Source organism: Phalacrocorax aristotelis, chromosome 2, assembly GCF_949628215.1.
Source record: "Phalacrocorax aristotelis chromosome 2, bGulAri2.1, whole genome shotgun sequence".
In the NCBI taxonomy this organism is placed as follows: domain Eukaryota; kingdom Metazoa; phylum Chordata; class Aves; order Suliformes; family Phalacrocoracidae; genus Phalacrocorax; species Phalacrocorax aristotelis.
This window is the reverse complement of record NC_134277.1, coordinates 133,310,262-133,332,923: the sequence shown is the minus strand read 5'-3', so window position 1 is coordinate 133,332,923 and position 22,662 is coordinate 133,310,262. Positions and strand designations below refer to the sequence as shown.

The window sequence follows — 22,662 nt, the reverse complement described above, 5'->3', positions numbered from 1 at the left end:
TACCTGCTCTGGCATGGGCTTATCCATGGCCACAGATGCTTCAGGGTGTCCTGCTCCCATGTGGGCTCATCCACAGGTCACAGTCCCTTTGACTCAAGTTCCCACTGGAGTTCCAGCCTGCCCAGTACAGCAGCACAGAAACAGCAGCGGGGCCCTGGCCACCTGCCAGCCCAGGCGCATCACCATTGCTGTTATCAGAATGTTCCCAGGCACAGCACAGTAAGATGATAAGCAGTACAGCAAGCAGCAAAAGGAAAAAGCAGCCACCAACGAGCACTAGACTAATATACAATACGGCAAGCAAGCCCCATGGCAAGCACAGGGACCTGCCCATTAATAGCTAAGCAGCAGTAACACCTATACATTTGACCTAGCACATTCCAATCAAACCTGTCATTATCCTGAACCTTTCGAGCCCGACGTTGGGCACCAAAGAGGACTGTTGTGGCTTAACCCCAGCCTGCAATTAAGCCCTAAACGGCCACTCACTCACTCCATGCTCTGGGGAAAGAATTGGAAGAGTAAAAGTGAGAAAACTTGTGGGTTGAGATAAAGATAGTTTAATAGGGAAAGCAAAAGCCGCGCATGCAAGCAAAGCAAAAGAAGGAATTCATTCACTACTTCCCATGGGCAGGCAGGTGTTCAGGGCTCCATCATGCGTAATGGTGACTTGGGAAGAGAAATGCCATCACTCTGAACATCCCCCTCTTCCTCCTTCTTCCCCCAACTTTATATGCTGAGCATGACGTCATATGGTGTCGAATATCCCTTTGGTCCGTTGGGGTCACCTGTCCCAGCCGTGTCCCCTCCCAACTCCTTGTGCACCCCAGCCCACTCGCTGGTGGGGTGGCGTGAGAAGCAGAAAAGGCCTTAATGCTGTGTAAGCACTGCTCAGCAATCGCTAAAACATCCCTGAATTATCAACAGTTTTCAGCAGAAATCCAAAACATAGCCTCATACTAGCTACTACCATGAAAATTAACTCTACCCCAGCCAAAACCAGCACACCCATCTTCTCATGGACAAGGCACATCTTTGATCTGTCTTTTTCTCTTTGCATGTGTGTCTCCAAATGTGCGTGTAGGCTTTTACCTACACATTTTCAAGCAGAACAAAAAATCGCAAAGCCCCTTGTTGGAACAGAAACAAGACTTCATAGCACACGCTTCCTCTGACAACAGGGGAATGCATCGGTTCTAGTGCTCAGCTCACTCCTGGAAAGAGCAGAGATTCTTCAGCAACAAACTCTGTGAGTCTGACATAAGAATGTACACAGAATGGTGTCCTGTGAAGCACAAAGCCTGAAAATTTACCCAAGTTTTGTTATGTTTAGTATGTGCAATATTTTAATTTAATTTAGGTTTAAGTCAAAACTGCTTTATAACTGGGCTGAATTTGGCATAAATTTCTGAAGCTCAACTGACTCAACTTCTGATGGTTTGTGTTCAAATCTTTCATTTGCAATTAAGTTTCTGCTTTTACTCACTGCTACTGACATGGCCGTTGCTATTTCCCTGCTTTTCCAAACCATATGCGTCCAGATAGTACCACGCCCCACAATTTATGATTCGTGTTTTTAAGAAAATCCCCATCGAAGAGGAACATTTTCTTTCAGATTTTCTTCCTGCCCTGGGTCTATAACTGTGAAAGAACAAAAAACTAAGGTGCCCTACGACAACAGCTTTCAATCTCTTCTCCACTATTTTCTCTGCTACTTCTACACATCCATATTTCTCCTGTCATTTGCCCTTATATTTTTATCTGATTATCAAATATCTGGCATAGGAGTACTTGGCAGGATTTAGAGCTATTCAGTCACCCAACAGCGTGGAGCTGAAGGCATAATGAGAGATTCCTTACTAAGCCCCCAGCGGTGCTGTCCTTGGAAGGCCTCAGTACCTCTCACGTTCCTTGTGCCCCGTGTCTGTAGACCCGTGGCACTGGTGGTTTGCTCCCACGGGAAGGTGGGCTCTGCGTGTGGTTTGGGAAAAGGGATAAAGCGCAACTCAGCCGTGCTCTGCAGCAGCAACTTCAGCTTAAAACTAGCCTTGATTTTATTCTTTATTTTTACTTTCTCTGAGCTTTAAAAATCACAGGGACGACTTGAAGACGCTCTCCCTTCGAGGCAACCACTTGTTGCCGGCGCCGGCAGGTGCGCAGAGGCAGCAGCACCTGCCCGGGACCCCAAGAGACAGGCAGCGCTGAGGCAGGGCGAGGGGGGCCCTGTCCCGGCGCCCCACGCCGCGGGTGCCCGGCCTCCCCCCGCCCTCGGACTCACGGGAGGGAAGGGCAGGCGCAGGCCGCCCCCGTGGGGCTCCCAGCCGCTCCCGGGGCCGCAGCCCTCCGGCGGCCCGCGGGGCGCGTACCTGCCCCACGGCGGCGGCTGCGGCGGGCGGGGGCGGTGCCGGTGCCGGGCGGGGGGTGGAGGGGCGGGCAGGGAGGAGCGGGGGGCGGGCGCTGCTCGCCACCGCGGGGCTGCGGCGGGGCCGGGCCGGGCCGGGCTGGGCGCGGGCGGGCGGGCGGCGGAGCGCTCGCAGTCGCGGGGAGCGCCGGGGCGGCCGGGCGGGAAGGGAAGGCAGGGAAGGGAAGGCAGGCGGGCGGGAGGCAGGCGGCGGCGGCGCCGCGCTCGCCCCGCTGCCCTGGATGACGGGCGGCCGGTTCGACTTCGACGATGGCGGCACCTACTGCGGCGGCTGGGAGGACGGGAAAGCCCACGGGCACGGCATCTGCACCGGGCCCAAGGGGCAGGGCGAGTACGCCGGCTCCTGGTCCCACGGCTTCGAGGTGGCGGGCGGCTACACCTGGCCCAGCGGCAACACCTACCTGGGCTACTGGGCGCAGGGCAAGCGCCACGGGCTGGGCGTGGAGACGAAGGGCAGGTGGATGTACCGCGGCGAGTGGTCCCACGGCTTCAAGGGGCGCTACGGCGTGCGGCAGAGCCTCAGCACGCCGGCCCGCTACGAGGGCACCTGGAGCAACGGGCTGCAGGACGGATACGGCGTCGAGACCTACGGGGACGGAGGTGGGCGCCGGCGGGGGGCGCCCCACGCGCGGCGGCGGAGGTGGGGGGGGGGGCTGGGGGCGCGCGCCTGCGTGGGGGCGCGCGCCGCGGGCACGGCCACTCCCCCACCTTCTACCCCCCACCCCCCTGCCCAGCCGCCGTTCGCCGGGCGCTGCCCGGCGGGGCTCGGCTCCTCCAGGCGGGGATCGCGCGGCGCGAGGCGGGCCGCGCCCTCCCGCGGGGCCCCGCTGCACGGACGCGCGGGCGGGGAGCGCCACAGGTGTCCGGTGCCCGCCCCGCCCCGCTCTGTGAGGAGCCGCGCGGCCCCGCGCCGAGCGCGAGCGGCCGCGGCGGGCTCGGCTCCTCTCCTCTCCGGAGCGGGCGGTGCTGCCGGGCTCGTCGCTTTCTCCCGGCCGCCTGGTAGAAATCCGCTTTACGGCTGCCCGCAGGCAGCTTTCTTTTTTCCTCTGCGAGGCGGCTGCCGGGCTCCCCGCCTGTGATAACGATAACCGTGACTGGCAGCGCCTGTCTCGGAGAAAAAGCAGGCAGGCGAGCTCGCTGGCGAGCTCCCTTTGCAGCGGCTTCCTGGTAAAACAGCACGAACTTGACAAGCGAGCCCTTGTTACTTTACCAGCAGGGATAGCGTTGTACACTCGATAACGCTCGGCCGCTAAGCAGGACACTCAAGGTAACGAAGTGGGGACGCAACTTGCGTAAAATCAGTGAAACTTGGGTCCGTCCTCATGTAATAACCCTTATTTTATTAAAATACAATTTTAAAAACACTGATTCTAAGTACAGGATACGTTGTGAAATTACAGAGGCCTGTCTCTCACACCCTTCGCCATGAAAGAGCAAATGTTTCCGGGGCTGAGCTCCCGGTTAAGTGTGCGGAGGGGATCGGGCAGTCCGCCCTCGCAGTTGAGTTAGGATTGTTCAAGGATTCAAGGATCAATAAGGTCACTTAGGCCTGGAGCTTATTTGAATGGTCAGTTACAGTTCCTGTACCTGTGCCGTTTCAGTCACTGCACAAAAAATCCACCTGTTATTCTCTAATTCATCCTTTGCTGCTGTGATGTCATTGGCGGCAGGGGAAGTGCCACCTGCAACTTCTGTGGAGTTGCTCTTCAGCTTGGTTTGTTCCCGTGTAACAGGAAGGGCTAGTCTTGGTTTTAGGACTAGAGAGTTGTTGGGGTTTGGTTTGTTTTTGGGTTGGTTGTTTTTTTGTTTTTGTTTTTTGTTTTGTTTTGTTTTTTTACAGAAGTGCTGCTCACTTCAGCTTTGAGCAACGTGCTTAGGTAACGTGCAAGAAATAGAATTTACCAAAATCAGAGGTAATGTTCACGTGATGTGACTAAAGGACTAACCCATGTATCAGATCTCTTAATTGATGCTGTTGTTGGTTTCTTCAAGAAATTTTGGTAAGAGATTTGTGGTCAGACTTTCAGGATTGTGTCAAGAGGATAGGTGTTTCTGTATTAAGCAGAAGAAGAGACGTTTACACTTGGGGTCCTGTGTTTTCCTTTCAGAAGCACAAAATGTAGCGAGTTGGGTAAGATACATTTCCTTCAGAAAATGAAATGTACTGTGGTTTTTGTACCTTGAACTCTTTTAATCCCCTTGTTTATACATACTTCTAGCTGTCTGAAAGTTGTTTCCTGCTACAGAAAGTTCTGATGCTCAAAGTCAGCTGAGATATATGTTTGGGGATTCAAAAAAAAAAAAACCAACCAAAAAACTCACAACCCCCAAAAAAACCCGAAACCAGAATGTGAGAGAGATCAGGATTTTAGTTTCACTTTCACCACGCAGTAGACTCTTCAATTTCACTCTGTCTGTTTTGGCTAGTAATTTGGAAGCTGAAGAATAACTGAATTTTCACTGACCTTTTTTTTTTGTTTTGTTTCTTTCCAGAAAAGTAAATTGCCATTCCAGTAAATCTTCTAGGAGTGATTTTTCTCAAACTAAAGTTCCTTTTATCTTTTTCTTTAGTCTTCTTGTGGAATTTTAAAAATCTCTGTAATATTGATAATTGGAGGTAAATTTTTAGCATGTTTAGACTTAGACCCCACAGGAAATTCTTTGTCCGAAAGGGCATATGAAGCATCTAGTTAACACTGTAAGATTTTTAGACCTATTAACTGAAATCTGTTACCATGGCCCCAGTCTTTTACATGTTGTGATTCATATGAACAGAGTGCGCGAAGTCCCATTGATTTTAACGAAAGTACTCCTGAATGAAGCAAAGCAGTACGTCACAGATGTTTGCAGATGTGTATTTGTTTTCGTGCTCTGGGAACAACAGCCGTATTTGTACCCCAGAAGAATGTCTGAAATGTTTTTACAAGGAGACCAGATATACATATGTGTCTTTAACATACTATGAAATATTTGCAGAAAAGCTATTCCTTTATTACGACCTGAGAATACCATCATAGGGAAATAACTGTTTAGACTATACCAATTGCCAATTTGTTTTCAAATTCACTAAAATCCAGACCTCTTCACTGCTTTTTTTTTTTTCCCTCACTCCCCAATATGTTGTTTTAAAATTCATTTTTGGCAAAATCCTATTAGGAGGTATAGTTAAGGGAGGGAAAAGGAACATAAGCATTGACAGTGTTCCTCAGTGTTTCTGCATACAACACTTTGCACGACATGAGTAATACATGTCATGCTGTGTTTAAATGCTTAAAATGGTCACTCAAGTCAAATCTCTGAGGAAAATACTGTGAATTATAATCCGTGATCCTCCATCCACTGCATGTGCTTGTCCTGGGCCTTCAAGTGGCCCATCGGGTTGTTTCCTGCAGCAGCCTGGACTTTCGTGCCTCCTTTAAACTCCCTAAATTTTGTTGAATCTGCAAGTCTACCTGCGAGCATTTTTTAACGGAGGGACTAAGGCCTAATTTGAAACTCCAGTATGTGTAAATTAGTTAGCGGTTTATGGTCCTGCCAACATTAGCAATAACAGGCATCTGGCTGTAAGGTTGTGCGTTGTCATTCCACAGGGGTCAGTCAGCGGCAAATGAATCCTTAAGCAAAGGTCATCAGTAGTACGTGTGTTCATTGAGTTCTAAGTAGTCTTCTTTCTAGATGTGTGCTTATCTAACGTTTGAGTCTGAAAAGCATGCAAAAATCTTGAGGTAACAACAAACTTGTTAAACCACAGAAGGTGTAAGTAAAAGATAAGAGCACGTCGAGGAGTTAACAGGTCCTTGGCCTGGCAGCTTTCTCACACAGTGTAGTTTTAAATTTTAGCCGCAAGTAGGCAATGACATTTACAGCTGCAAGATATACCGAAGGGCTTCTGGGAGGGATGGCACAACGTAAATATAAGGAGACAGGTTAGGAAATTATACCTTACAGCAACTTGCCAACAAAAACAAAAGAAAAAAAAGTATACTTTCTAAGAGATCTCAGCCTCAAAATGCAAACACCTTTTCAGGGGAACAACTAAAACACCAGATGGATGGTCAGTAGAAGCCGTGGCTGAATGTCTCATCAGTTACAAAGGATACTAAGCCTAACTTTTGGAAAAGGAATGCTGAACAATGTTGCCAAATACAGTTTTAAATTAGCTTGGTAATTATATTGTTAATTAAAATTTTAATAGTTGACCCCTACTGGAACTGCTTTGAACAGTCAATTACAGTATAAGGTAGAACGGGAAAAGGTGTGTTTGTTAATATATCATTCATATTTATATCTATATGTAGAGATAAGTAAATATTGCGTATGTTTTTATCTTCATAAATGGGAAAAGCTTTTTTGTCATGTCTTATATGCTGCAGTATTTAAATATATTGCAATATTAACATACCTTATCTTGATCATTTAAAGTTTTTAAAATTCCTGCGGTTGAAGATGATTCATTTAGAGTCTGCTATTGTCAATCAACTTACTGTTTAAGTATCTTGTGTCTGTATTCTGGACACTGTCCTCCATATGCCATTAAAATATTTTTCCTTTAAAATAGAAGTTGAAAAAATCAAGGAAAACGAGTCAGCTTTCTAGTGCTAGTGTCAGAAGCCTTTCCCTTAATGGATTTGTAATGACAGAGATAGTTGTTACCTGCAAGACTGCACAAAATTCCAACTAAATATCTGTGGTACTCTCTAAGGACGAATTCAGTATGAATCTTCCATTTTCTCATTGACTATTTTCTCTTTAGGAGAAGCTGGCATTGATTTTATTTCCCCAGTAGAAAGAAAAATCGGACAAGTAAATAGCACATCCATTTTCCTTGTTTTAATGCCCTTCTGGGCAACAGTGACCACTTCCGCTTCTTTCTACAGAGTAGTGAAAAATACAAGTCCTACATGAATTAAGTATTTTTGAGCTGTGCATGTTTATTAATTAAAAAAATATTAGTAAGAAAAACGGCTGACCTTTTGTACTTCTGTAAAATTCCACACTGAAATAAGTTGATTCTACTTAAAGTCTGACACCTAAATAGCAACATGGAGAGCTATGAGTTGCTGCTCTAATGTAATACTGTGGTATAGTAAAAACTAGAATTAAATTTATCATTTTAAAATGAAATTAAATGGTGCAGAATGTTACATGGATTGTTGTATGTAGCGGTTAGTACACGTAGCCAGATTCTTAGCTCCAGCATATCATTATGATACTAGAGGGATCCCAGATAGAATTATGGACAAAATGTAGTCATTTATGCTCATAAAATATTAATATATTTATAGGAAATGTCTGTTTAATAAAGAAAAAAAATTACAGTGCAGCTGTATTTTTGCAGTATTTACAGAATGCATCATACCAGTGCTTTTTGCTCATGTTTCTATTTGTTCTTCTCCATATGCTGAGTTTTTTAAAATAATCATGTTTCAGATTCATCACCCTTACAACCAGTGCAGCAGTAGGTATCCAGGATACAGAGAACGAGAAAGAAACTAAGAAAGTTGTTTGTTTGTGTCAGCAGCCATCTGTTAAAACAAAAACCTTCCACTCGGTAGAATTTTCTACCAACACAAAATAGTTATGTTGTGGAACCTATCTAGTACTATATAATGAAGAAAGCACGCTTGGCAAATTCAATTGCATATTAACATTGAAATATAACTTAGCAGAAGAGTAAAAGAGTAAAGCAGTAGTTTATAGATAATTGAAATGTACACGACCAAAATAGTATGTTTATACAGAGGAGATTGAATCTCAAAGCAAACAAAGCTTTGAGCTACATCTAAAACTGCAGGTATTTCACAAATATTTTCACAAAAATTTAGTCAGTCACTGAATTTGACATGTAATATTTAGTTCTCTGAAGAATAGCTTTTAATAGGTGCTCCAATTAAAGCAGATCAAAATCAAAGATTTTTTTAATGATTGGTTATTCATCCTTCTGTAAGAATATTCAGACTCTAAATAGCTTTAAAAAAAAAAGCACTAGGTGGGCAAGAGACTTCATTTTGGGGAGCTTAAAGCAGTTTAATGGGAATTAGAGGGAAATGATCTTAGAAAGCATATTATCTTGTATTTGCCAGTTGTGGGGTTCCTGGCACCTTCCTTCGCAACATCTGGTACAAATGACTCTCAGAGACCAGATGCTGGAGTATGTATCTCGTCCAAATGAAAATGTCTTTCAAGAATACAAGAAAAAAATTGTCTGCAGTAATAATCTGATAATGCTGGGTTTTGGCTCAGATGCATCTTTGCATGTACTCTGTTACATGATCCATGAATTCTTGTATCAAATACCAAGTTGCTTTTCCTTATATAGTTTGTAAAAAAAATTACAAAAATATTTATGGTTGCAAGAATGAAATGTATTTACGATAGAATGGTGTGCAGTATTCTGTTTATTACTGCCTTGTCTTTCTTACGTACTGTAGAACACATGAAAGGCAAAAGAAGTGCTAAAGGATTCATGTTTCTGATCTTTCTGTCACAACATAATATAGAATGCAGTGCCATGTTTACGATACTGGGGATTGGTATCAAGAGTTCATAGAGAGTAAGATATACCAAGGTTTTGTTCTTCCATTCAAGTACATGCAAAAACTTTAAAATATTTAATTTTACAATAGAGGTTTATAACAGTGGATCCAAAAGCCCATCTGAAGACAAGACAATTTCGTGAATTGTCAAATATGTTCTGACAAAGGTGAGGTCTGTAGTCACCTTAAACCCAGGATAACAGGATGTTTACTACTCCTTCTTACTCCTTCTGCAAGCAACTGTAGGCAAAAGTGCTCCCTCCCTCCCCAGCTGACTGCATATAATATGGCTCTGGTTCTGCTGACTACCTCGCCCTCTGACCACCTTAAAAAAACCATTGAGGGAGTCGTGCTTCAGAAATTTCTCTTGAAAATTTTTCCATGGACAAATCCATTCAAAAAGTGCTTATGATTATAGCTACTGTGTCTTAGTTGCCAAAATGAATTACTGCAGCTGGGAAAGTGAAGGCTTTGTTCAGCAGAAAAATAATTTATAGGAAGAACAAGCAACAAAAGTAGTTTTTCTACGGTGTCGTGTACTGTGATTTTTCTGCATTTCTTAACAGAAACAGAGCTGACAACATAGTATTGCTTGTAGCATACTGGATGTAGGGTAGTAGGTCTTCTGCAGCTTCCTAACTTTAACTTCTTATTCCTTTAAAAGGTACGTACCAGGGGCAATGGACAGGAGGGATGCGGCACGGATATGGTGTACGTCAGAGTGTTCCCTATGGCATGGCAACTGTGATCCGTTCACCCCTCCGAACGTCTCTAGCTTCGCTTCGAAGTGAGCAGAGCAATGGCACTGTTCTGCATGATGTCACTTCAGACAGTCCAGCTGGGACAAGAGGAGGCTTTGTGCTCAATTTTCACAGTGATCCGGAAGCCATGGGCATTAAGAAAAAAGGAGGCTTATTCAGAAGAGGATCCCTTCTTGGTAGTATAAAACTTAGAAAATCTGAATCTAGGTCATCGATATCTAGCAAACGGAGCTCTGTCCGGAGTGATGCTGCTATGAGCAGAATTAGTTCTAGTGATGCCAACTCTACAATTAGTTTTGGAGACGGTGACTGTGATTATTGCTCTGTGGAAGACCATGTTGATGCCACCACTACAGAAACCTATATGGGTGAATGGAAGAATGACAAGCGCAGTGGTTTTGGTGTTAGCGAGCGTTCAAATGGTATGAAATATGAAGGAGAATGGCTAAATAACAGGAGGCATGGATATGGATGTACCATGTTTCCAGATGGCACCAAAGAAGAGGGAAAATATAAAAATAACATTTTGGTCCGTGGAATAAGAAAGCAACTTATACCAATACGAAACACAAAAACTAGAGAAAAGGTGGATAGAGCAATAGAGGGTGCACAGAGAGCAGCTGCCATGGCAAGAACCAAAGTGGAAATTGCAACTTCAAGGTATGTTATCGGAAAATATATTTGTTCATCACTGAATTTTCAGAACAAAAATGTGTTAAATATATGAGCTCTTGTTCTTTACAAAAGACTCAAAAGTGCAAGGGTGTAAATGTTGTCTTTAGTGAGTATTTACTCACTTTTCAGTTTCACATGTGTAACTCCATTGTCTTTAGGACATTACACATACAAAACTTAGAACTTCAACTTGCTTGAGTAAAGATGTTTGTATATGTTCCATAATATACTGCAAAAGTAAAATTCCACCACTCATACATTTCTACTTTCACTCAAGAGCTGCTGCATTATGCATTTAAAGCTGTTTGGAAACTAAAACTAGCAAGGAAACATAGAGGATGTTTTGGGGGATGTAAGGTGGAGATTGAATATCTTCCCATAAGCATGCTCCAGTTATGCTTATGGTGTTGATGATTTTTTGGGTAGCATCTGAGCGTCACTAAAGTTGCCCATTGACATTGAATATCTTAAGATGCCTCTGTTTATCTGAGAGACTGTGGTATGAACAGTGTAAGAATAATGGTTGAGGCTCTTGTGCTCAGAGGTTGTTGATTTGGATGCCAGGACAGTATCTGCCAAGAGAGTTCTGTATGAGGAGGACTCTTTAGTTTAGGAGCATGCTTCTTCTGCAGTCTGAATTAATCTGGATTTTATGACTACCACTTCAAATAAAGGTGGTCATTTTCTCCCCACTCCCCCACCAAGTGTTTGAGATGGGAGAAGTGTTAGGGGTATTAGTAGTGGAGAAAAAATGTCATTTTCACTTTGAACTCCTAACCAACAACCAAGCAAAGCAGTCTGAAACAGAATTGTTACAAATTAAATCAGTATAGACAGCTTTAATAGATTTTACTATTAGGTCTGAGAGGTCTTTAAAAAGCTATTTAATTTTTAATGCCTTTCCCTAAGTTTCTGTGGTAGTTTCTCTGTTGTTGTTTTAGTTTGTTTCCTCAGGCAGGCTTTTGTTGAAATACACTGTGGACCAAAAAAAAAGAGCCCAGAAATGTGCATGAAAGAAAATCTTCATTCTATTTTAGAACGAGGATGTCACATTACACTTAAGAGCTGAACAACCGATTCCTGATTTAGTGTGGTCAGCAGTGTGTTCTCAGTGTCTATCCTTTTTCTGACAGTTACAAAGAATACAGAAAAGACCAAAAACTGCCTAAGTGGGAAAGCTTGAGTACAGGGATGGCTCGTAGCGAAAACTAGTTGAGACACAAACATGAAGCAGTTAGCATACTGTCAAAGAACCTTTCTGAGCACTGGTCACCTAAGTAACTAGAGGGTAGCATATAGTCAGTTACTTCTATAAATATATGTAAGGCATTATATGACAACATACCACATTAGCAATGCAGAGCAGTAATAGCTAACTTTAAGAAATTACTGGATCCCATTCATGTTCTGTCAGTACATAAGCCCTAGTTATAAAGAAACTGTGTATGGATTGGGGGAGTCGGCACTTTGAGTCCATATAAAGCTATTAAAAAGCTGTACTCTGAGACGATTAAGTTAAAAGGCACAGGTATGCACTTCCTCTCTAAGAAGGGATGTCTCTGAAGTGTTTTGTTTGCTGTTCCTTCCCTTAAATTTTAGGTGAAGAACAGAGTTCAAATTGCTTCTTTTAGAACAGTCCCTGAAAACAATGTTTATTTCTTGAAAAGATGTTTTTGAAAGTGCAACAACAGAAGGCATCAGTTGTAGTACAGCTGTGACCATGGGCTATTCCTTTGGTTTTTCAGCTGAGAATCTCTCTGAAACAGTCCATGACTACCAGTATGGGCAGCAATACTGCAGTTTCAGGTTTCCTCTCTTTTAGTAGCCTTTGCACTAACTAGACTACTGGCACCGAGTCAAGGGCAAAGAGACCTGACACCTAGCCAGGCAACAGCAGGCATAAAGATTACATTCACTTCACTTGTGAGTGTGCATTGGACTCGGCTAGTAAGCGTGGCATGACCCTTCCCATGTCTCAAGTTTTCAGAACTGCCTTTAGTACCAACCAGTGGGAGCAAGGCCTCAGCATTATGTGAAATAAGGGACTGCCATACTGGCAGAGTCAGTAGTGCTGGATGTATAAGAATCAGGTCATCTGGAAGAGATTCTAGAAGGGCACTGAGGAAGAAACTACTGCTCTGGACAGTTCCTAAACTCTAGGCTGACCAGATTGGTACGGTTTCAGGATGAGAGAACTTCTGTCCCACTGAAACTGGAGGACCAGTATTGTGACTGCTTTTTTACCAAACTGATAAATTAATAATCTATTAATCTTTCAGACAGTAGCATTCTTGCAATGGCTTAGATGAATGTGAGGATTGTAGTCCTCACTACACAAAAAAATCAGAGGAGCACCTTTTTTCATTTCTTTAATGTGTAATACAAAGGTGGTTCTGCCCATGTGGCATAGCCTCATCACGTGCTGGTCTGTAAAAACCTTCTATGTTTCAGACCTGGCAGATGTCACCAGCAATGCGTGCTTTACTGTGGGTTTCCGTTCCATTGGCAGAAGAACTATCCAGATAGACCTTTTCTCACCCAAAAACTGTGGAATGTCCAGGTTTCCATTCCAAAGAGCTAGAAATGCTCTCGGCCAGATACCTTTCTTTTCAATACAACTTTGAGTTGTATACTGTTCTTCCCATATTGTTGATTCCCAAAATGTTTGCTCAGCCAAGTGAAACCGGACCATACTCCTCTTCATGGCTCCCGGCTGGACATGGCAGGTTTGGCTGGTAGTTTGACCTGTGACAGATGTCCACACAGTCATCAACAAGACCAACCACTGTTTTGCTTTATATTCCTGATGTCTTTTTATGTCTGAAAGTCCTCCCTAATAATCTGTGTAGTCTTCTTTTATCTATCATGGCAGTTTGGTGTACAAAGAAAAATCCGGAAGTTGGGTTAAATGTTTCTTCTCTGAGCCTAAAATTATATTGGCTCTCCTGGCTCAGCCTTTGGGTTTTCGAGGCATTTGTACTGCGGTGTTTTAGATGTAACAGCAGCATTTCTCAAAAGATTTCAGATCACAAAATTGTGTGGTGTACAGAAAGCTGCTGTTCAGGGAAATAGCAGCCTCTACTACACAGATCTGTATCCAAAACAGATTATAAATTAGCAATGAATAAAAATCCTTTTAAAATGATAGCACAGCTTAACAGTCTTGATTATGTGTTACAGTTTTACTAGCTATATTTTAGAGAAAATGTGAAGGGGTAATAAGAACCCCAGAATTTTAGGAATTTCAGAAATATGTTCATTATTTTTCCTTTTTAATATATTAACAGCTACTTTTTAATCATTATTATAGGCAGTAATTAGGTCAAATTAATCTTTAACCCATTTGTGCTAAAAGCAGTCAGGTTTACTCTGTATGCCTTTTGGGGGGCTTGGTGTCTAAAAGGAAAAGCTGCCTTCCAGAAATTTTTAATAAATTCTTTTCTATGTTATTTCAAGCATGTGTGAAATGCTTCAAATGCTGGAAGATGCAAATTTGGAAGAGTGCTTTGGAAGATGTTAAAAAAACCCAAATGCCCGCTCAACCAAGAATCAAATAGAAACTTGTTTTGAGGATATGAAATAATTCTCACTGTAGGGATTTTGAACTTCCTTTTCATCGCTGTCATGTGTTTTATTCAAAGGAGACATCCCTCTGTGGTTCAGTATGAACTGGAATTATATTAGAGCAATTCTTTCCTAGTACGAAAATCACTTAAGTTCTGATTAGATGAGCTATTTAAGTGTATTATATTAACTTTGCCTTCATCAATACTTACGATGGTATAACCTGTAACATTAATTCTTTTTGGAATTAAATTTACATTTAATTTTCAGAGTTTGAACATAAACTTACCTTCTAATACTCAGTATCACTGGGTGTTTTTAAATGTATCAGTCCTGTAAGTAAACATGTAGTGCTGGAAGCAGAAGGAATGATGTTTGTTTACATACAACTCTCCATATACCAGATTCTTTCTAGACAAGTCAATATTAGGGGTTCAGAATTGAGTTCTCAGAGCCAGGCTGGTTTTTTTCCCCCCTTTGCATTTTTTCTAGCTAATGCTCAACTAGAAGTGTTGACTCTCTGAGGAAAAAATCTTTTCAGGGACACAGAGGGACAAGACGGAAGTACAGTAAGAGTAAGAAATGTGAATCCCAGAAGATAGTGAGTGGAGGGAAAGAGAGAAAGAAATCAAAAGAAAAAAAGTGTTCCCTTGTTGATATTTTCCTTATGCTCCATTGATCTCTCAGGTCATAAAACAAGCCGGTTTAAGAATTGTATCTTCTTTTTTATTCTCTTTTCCACAGAATCTAAATACTTTCAATTACTCCAAAGTTGTGAGTTTTAGGTATGATGTATTGTCATAATATGCTGTGAAAACTTTTGACCACCTTAAAAGCAATATTGTCACGGGTTTTCATTACATGAGCACCTGAGGTTTGGTGAAGGATAATGGTGCCTTTGTGTTAGGCACTACACAAATTGCCCTGTCTAGAGACCTTGCAGTCTGGGAAAATGGCAGTGCCCAGCAAATGGAAAGAAACTGGCAAAAGGCTCTGAAAGGACCCGAAATCAAGATAAGAGGAAAATTAATATCTTGCAAGTAATAACATAGAGTAATTCCTCCTTGTTAATTAGCTGTCTGCGCTCAGATAGCAGTGACTAGCATGCCTCTAGTCAGGAAGACCTTTTAAGGGGAGGGGGGCACTGAACAGGGGTTAAGTGGTGTCTTTTCTGCAGTGATTTCTTTTTCAGAGCAGCTTTTTTAGACAGCACAATTTTATTTTTAACATGTTTGTGTCCAATTCCACAGATGCTATGGCTTAGTTTTTAATAGAAATATTTTTAATAGAAACTACCAGAACTCTGGTGTGGTGATCCTGTGTCATGAGCAGCCTGTTTTGTTCTGCATGGCTGCGAAGGAGCCTCGAGTTGATGGAGGGGCCACAGGAGGATTGATTTGGTAGCAGAGACTCAGTATAACAATTTTGATTTCAACTGGGAGTGAGCCTGCTGCCACAGCCTGGACTTTCTTGGGTCCCTTCTCTCCCTCGCTGTCCCAGTGGTCTCCTGGAGCCGGTAGCTGGCTTGTGTAATGTTCCACACCAAGGATGATTCAGAGAACTCTGATTTACCCGGAGGCCTGGCCTGGCGCAGCCTGGGCCTGCTCGTTTAGCCTGGGCTTCAAGTCACTGGGTGGCACCTGCTTCTGAACGGGGCGGCTCAGCTGTCTGCCTCAGAGCACTAGTGTTCGCAGCTACAGCGGTTATATAAGGAACCAGTGCTTATACTTTTCATAACCTTAATTCAGTGTACATTTCAGTATTCTGTGCTGCATGTGGTGGGTTTATGTCAAGTGTGTGGAACTGTCGGGAAGGAGTACTAAATGGCTTAGCAGCCAGTTCCTTCGTTGCGTTTGTTGCCTTGTATGATCAGTCCTCTCAGCTTGACCTGAACAAATGGCGATTTCTAGGGAGAGCTGGAATTATATGCCTGTGGGAGTATAGTTTGTGTCCACACTAGATGGCAGCTGCCAATCATTCCAAACAGCACTGAATTATGTGCACTGCACACAGCTTTCCGTGATGGATTTAGCTGACTCTACTGATCTCACTTTACTCAAGAAACTAAACTGGACACTTGCAAGACTAGTGCCTCACACATCTTTGAGATGCTTTACTTATTATAGCTGAAATATGAACATTGTGTTTAGGAATAGGATCCAACAAATACCGAAGGTATTTATATAAGACTGCTTGCTTTAGTACAAAGAGCTGCCTTAAGTTCAAAACAAAATCAGTTTTAATCATTTTACTATACAGTCTATTTGAAGATAACAAATAAAGTGCTGTGGTAAAACTTAAAATAAGTCTTGAGCTACTATGGATAGTAATTTTAATGTTAATTCTGCATTCTTTAGAAGAAACCATATGTTCCTTGAATCCTGTGGGAGTTACACCACTAACTTCAGTGGGGCACATTTTCACTCAGATTTCACAAACAACTCGTTGGTAAAAGAATATAGTCTTGGACTGTTCCTCTGTTATTTGCTGGGGAATGAATAATACATCTGTTTGAAATATACAAATTGTATAAACATCGCTGCACAGATTTGATTTTTTTCTTAGTGTTTAATACAGTAAGATTACATGGCTGAAAATATGCGAAATTACTCCTGTGCTATCCTTCAGCTGGAAATTTAAGAAAGCTTCAAGTATTTAACTTTTTTATCAAATTACCTGTATGCAAACACGCCTACCTACAGCCAGCCATAAATCTAAATAGGAATAGATTTAAAAAAACCCAAAAAGGCAGTTCTGGAGTATAGCCAATCTTACTTTGTGTTTGTATAAGACACAGAATTGTTACCCCAGAATTGCTTTTCTAACCTGTTTAGAATCAGGAGATTGCTAACATAAGATTGAAAATATTCTCTGCTTTCAAAACATAAATGAACCAACACTGCACGGCTGCTTTTAAAATAACCATCTAAGAAAGCCTTTTTAAAATATACAAAGCTTTTTGAAATGTTTCTTTGTTCAGATGGCTGAGGACTTTTTGCCCGGTTTCCAGAATACTTAATTTAGGAGCTGAAAGAATTACCGTGGCACCCCAGCAGATATATGTGAAAACAGTAATGCCTTTTTTTTTTATGATACTGAGGTACACTAGCGAAAGAATAACTTTTTTTTTTTTTAAGCCAAAGAAGATGAGCTGTTATGCAGATTCTTGCCTTAGTTTTTACATAGCATGTCAGGTTTGATCTGTATTACAACAGTTGTTCAAAAGCTAAGCCGCATCTGTCTACTGACTTTCAGGAAAGTTTCTATGGTGGAAATAAATCTTCATCTAAAAAAGCGTCTTGATCGTTTGTACTGGTTAGTCACATCTGAACTGTAGTATAAAGCCATTAGACTTTGTCATTGATTGCTGTAAAAATACTCTCAAAAACAGAAAGATATTTTATATTTTTACTGTATTTAGTGCACTTACATAGATATGACTAGTAGTACCAGTCAGAGCTTGAGTAATTTACTTGATGTTTTGCTCAAAGAATAAACCAATTAATATGGAACTTCCCAGCGTGTTTCTTCAAATAAATAAGAAAGCATGCTGTCATGTAACTATAACATTGTTGATCAGTATTCTACAGAGTAGGATGTTTTTAAGTGAACAACTACAGCAGAAGTCATTTAAACTACTTAGTTAATGTCCCCTATGTTGATCTAATTGTATATTTCCCAAGTAATAATTTATTAATTTATTATTTTCTGAAAACTGGAGTTCAATGAGTAATGCTGTTTGTTTGAATACTAATTGGTCAATGATACATATTGTGACTTCTGTTCTTTTTTCTGGCAATTAATATATTTTTCTGTTTTATATATCTAACAGACATTGGTACATATACCAGCTTGCTTTCTTTTGCCTACCTCACTATTATTTTCCTCTTTTATTACTGCTCTATTCATACATCGTTATGTTTTCTTCTTCTTTGTTCTTCTACAGTTCTGTGCTCTCATTGTCCAGGGAGGCAGAGGCACAGTCTCTTCATGGCTAGTGTCCAGGAGTAGACCTTTCCTTATGAGCTTGTCTCCCCTCAAACCCATGTAAATGTTTAACATCTGTAACAGCCTATTGATTATTATTGTTGTCCTTTTTAGGTGTTTTCCCTTTTCTGTTATATAGATGTAGTCTTCCAAGAGCTCATTCTTGAGGTCACCTCAAAGCCACTTTATATATGGTTAGGATTGTTCTGCCTTGCACTCTTACACTTAAATTGAACTTCATTTGCCATTTAAGAGCGATCAGTGAGTTTTGTGCAGCCTTTCTTTGCAATTGTTCCTCAGACTTCTTTTCTGTAACACTGACATTCACAAGTTCTGCTACACAGCTGTTCACACCTTTTCCCCAACATATATGAATGTCATGGTCCAGTGGTGAACCTTCTCGGTTGGGAAAAACAATCAGTTAATCTATCCCATTATGTTCTGTTTCTGAACTAATTTTTTATTCATTTAAGCATTTCTTCTCTTTTTAAAATCTTTATTTCCTCCACTTATCTGGAGTCTGTTATCTGGAGTTATCACGAATCTGGTAGGCTGCTGTTAAGGCTTGTTTAGTCACCTTGCTGCTATAATGCAGCACTTCCACTTTGGGCTTGCCTCAGTTTACTTGCATATTATATAAGATGAGGGAGAGGTCATTTTGCTGCTGCTTTTACAAGGTCTGTCTTTCTCTGAATTTTTAGACCACTTTAGAAATAAATGTGTTGGATTATGCCAGTCTTACAGCTACGCAAAAGGACTTAAAATCCAAATGTGGAAACAAGCAAGACTCAAATATTTTTTCACTGTTGAGGTGAAACTTGACTTCCATAGGGAAAAGAAATAACACCAATAAATCTCAGTCATGACTAAGCTGAAGTGACTCCATAGGAACTGGCTCTGCGTGTGTACTCAGCCCAAGTTTGCTTTTTAAGTTCTGTCACCTACAGGAATTTATGATGTCAATTGTATAATCATCGTAGGAATATCTTGAAGGAAAAGAACATATTGCCAAGCAGTAAGATGAAAAATGTATTTCAGGAATAATGAACCAAAAGTTAAGAGTGTGAGTCAACAGATGTCAGTCATCAGAATGATTTGTGCAGACACAGTGGTGAACCACCTTAAGCATTTAGGTGTCTTTTTCTTACATCTACTGTCTGGAGTTCTGCTTTTACCTTAACATATCTTGATCAAGGGCTTAATTTCAGTTTTACTAAAAATCCAGTAATGTTTACAAATGTATTACCATTCATAGCATTGTCTTGTGCTTCAGAGAACAGTATGTTTCTGGAAATTACAGATTAGAAACAAAATGTGAATAGCATTTATCAGTTCTAAAAATATTAACAGAATATGTAAACTGGTGACTTGTCCTGATATTCAGAAGTGTTTGATTTGTACAGATCTGTTGAACTAATAGCTGATAGTTTCTGGTGAAGAGATTTTCCTTTTCTTCTCATGGTGGTTAAATTCCTTGTGCAAAACTAATTCATATTGGGAGGTCTAATGTTGCCAGGCATTCAGTGTTTCTTAATGGTGCGATGTACAAGTAGGAATATTGATTATTTTATATTATCAATTGATAATGAATCATCAGAAAAAACTCATACTGGATGTTTTACAATCCCAAGCGATGTTTGTTACGGTATGCGACATCAGTGAAGAGTCTGGGTTTTTTCTAATGCAGAGTTTATACCTGTTTCAGAAACAGGTTTTGTTTAAAGACTGAAATGGGACAAATAAAAATTAGTGTATATTTTGTATGCTGAAAATTAAATCACCTGCAAAAAATATTCCTATTACCTGTTCGTAATTGAACTTTATAAAAAATATAATTTGCTATATTAATACTTATTATGAAGAAAAGACACTGAACATTTTCATGTCAAAGTCTGTATCTGTGATATGCACAGATGTGCTGTGTTTCTGATGGAAAAACTGCTTAGTGGAGCTCCTGGAATGAACCTTTGTTAGCAGAAGGATTGGAAAAGTGGATAGCTTTTAGCTTTGCTGGGTTTCTGGACAACGAATGCAAAGAGCAATTAGTCAAAATTATGGTTCTGAATAAGTTCTCCAAGGAATTTGTCCTAAATTTGTTATGATGTTTTCTTCAAATTTTAGTTCTTCAGAATATGCTCTAAATGGCTTTTAACAGTTCATTTGTAAGTTCTAACTTTAAGATATTTGATTTTAATTCACCTGCCTCTTGCACTTAAGATGATAAAAAAAACTATAAAAGTGGTCTTGAGGTCTGTATAATAGTTGTGAGTTAACTGCGGAGAGATACAGTCGCTGCATAACATGATGAACTTTGGCCATGCACCTTAGTGGTGAATGGACAATATGAAAGAGCTGATGTCTCTTTCAGGAAGCTTGGAATACAGTACAGCTAGGTAAGCTATCAGAAATCTCTGACACTTCGTTGCATGCCTAGATTTTTACTGTTTCCAGCAAGGATCAAGCCAGACTGCAATCCTTTCAATACAGAACACTTAAGTTTTGGACCAGTATAAAAAAAGTCCTCAGAAATGTTGAATTATGCCCTGGTGTTTGCACAGGGGTCATACAAGCAAGTGTGGCAAAACCTGTGAGCTGGCTTCCTCACAGCAAAAGTCCTTTCATTTATTTGCTCTTTCACAATATATTTATCAGTTGTTTGTAATAATGCAGGCATTTTTGGTTGACAGTTCAAAGAACATCCTGCCTGAGTCTTCCCTAGGCCAGCCTGTGAAAAGTCAGCTTAAACTATCTTCAGAAACCTTGCTTGCTTTTGTTCATGAGCCCTGACAGTTTAAGGAATTCTGGTCTGCTTTCAGTACACCTAATTTGATACTTAAAAATATATGTTTCTCTAAAAAAAGAGAATGAATTTGCCTTGAATTTGCAGGTACATGAAAATACATATTTGAGTGGATGTATAACCTAGCATTGCTTAATCCATTCAAGAAAATAGTTCTCATTTTGCATAGAAATTCACTTTGCAGAATTATGGTGACAGTTTCATCTTGGATTATCTGCTTTTATGCACTCACTTAAAGCCATTTGATAACATCTGTCTGACCCTGCAACCATTTATTGTCTCAGTAAAAGCAACATGCATGTTTGACATGTTCTGATCTTTTCCTCTGTTCTTTGACACTGAATTGTCTCATTTTGCAAGTAAAAGTTTCAAGGGAGATGGAAATTGAACTTCCTTAGGTGCGAGTCAGCTGAGAAAACAAGCACGTTGTACGAAAGTCTGACATTGCCATCTATTAATAAATGAAACTTTGGAGTAGATCAAATAAAATATTTTAAGAGTTAAGTCCACTGTATTTTGTTTCAGATTACAGTAAGGAGTGTTATTTTTTTTCAAGAATATTTACTGTTTAGAAAAATATTTTTGGTGTGCTTTGTCCCTCCTATTCCCATGCTTTCAGTTTAAATATGTTTTGTTCTGAGACAAATCCTTCTGAGATTAATATAAAGTAGAATATAAGGGGAAAAGAATAACAAGATTCTGCTAATATCCCCAATAGTAAGTCTTATAAACCCATCTTTTCTTAGTTTTCACACTCATATTTTTCTGTGATAGATTTTAAATATGATATCTAGAATTTATTACTTAACACAATAAGCATTTAACATTAATACAGCAACAGTATAATAAAAAGGAGCTGAAAGAAAAACCAGAAGTCTTAAATTTAAGAGCTATTATAAAATTATATTAGTATCCCTTTATGGTTGCTTTACTGTCTGTTCTCCAAAAAGTAGTGTTTTTCAGGAAAAATAGAAGTTGCTTCAGGATTTCCATGTAGCATAAACTTCATACGCTGCTCAGAAGTTGCCTACACACTTAAATTTCTATTTGCTTCATTTTCTTGAGGTGTCATCAGCTTGTTTTGCATTATGAGATTGCGGTTTGAAGCAGTTTTGTGAGTTTTCCTTCTCTGTTTTAGGTCTTCTGTTCAATTCTTTATGTGTAAGTGTCATCCAGTCCCAATCACTGATAAACCTTCCTTAGGAATGGTTACCATTAAGAATAATTTCAGATACTTTTTTATTTTCTAGAAAATGTAAATTCCTTGTCAATATACCTATGTTTTGACCCTGTTACTCCTATCAGCATAATGCATTTTCTTCTGTTGGAAAGAAATGCATTACATGGATTAGCAAAGCACTAAAAATATCTTTGCTTAACCAAATTATATAACCATCCGATTTCTGTTGGCTGCTTGTCTCATGCTGTGGTGCGTTTTAGAAATCTACCTTTTACAGCACATCAAGTGAAAAAAGTTTTTGGTTTACATCAGATCTTCTTTCAGAGTTTCAATTTTTTTTAAATATAATTTTTCATTCAGAAGGTTAAAAGTAGGATTTACTGAAAGCTTCTGATAACTATTGTCACTTCAAAATTTGAAAATGCTGCTGCTTTTCTAAGATATATTCCTCTTTTTTTTTTTTTTTTTTTTTTTTTTCTCCTGTGTCTCTGGGCCGGTATGTCTGATGTTTTCTGTGGGTTTGTGGTTTGTTTTGGCAGGGGGGTATTCTTTAATGAACAGTAATTTAGGTCAGTTCCACTGCTGAGGGCCATGGTACTCTGAAATAAGATTAGTAATTTCTCTAGAAAGGTCTTTACGTATGCAAGAGAAGATTTGGTAAAAATGACCAGATGTAGAGCAAAGTGTAGTCTTTTTTTCTGCACTTTCTGTAACATTTGAAATAAAGGATTTTCTAG

The 22,662-nt window shown here is 40.5% G+C and overlaps 1 protein-coding gene across 5 annotated transcripts in view; it reads left to right on the top strand.

Moving 5' to 3' along the window:
• Nucleotides 1-2,513: 2,513 nt before the first annotated feature.
• JPH1 (junctophilin 1) overlaps nt 2,514-22,662 on the top strand; it is an 88,278-nt gene continuing 68,129 nt past the window's right edge. For 3 of the 5 annotated variants that reach the window (XM_075085267.1, XM_075085265.1, XM_075085264.1), the window contains exons 1-2: nt 2,514-3,022; nt 9,623-10,379. In XM_075085267.1, the coding sequence (XP_074941368.1) occupies nt 2,644-3,022; nt 9,623-10,379 (1,136 nt within the window). In that variant the 5' untranslated portion in view covers nt 2,514-2,643. The remainder of the gene's footprint in view (nt 3,023-9,622; nt 10,380-22,662) is intronic. The other 2 variants (XM_075085266.1, XM_075085263.1) reach the window with 1 other exon arrangement.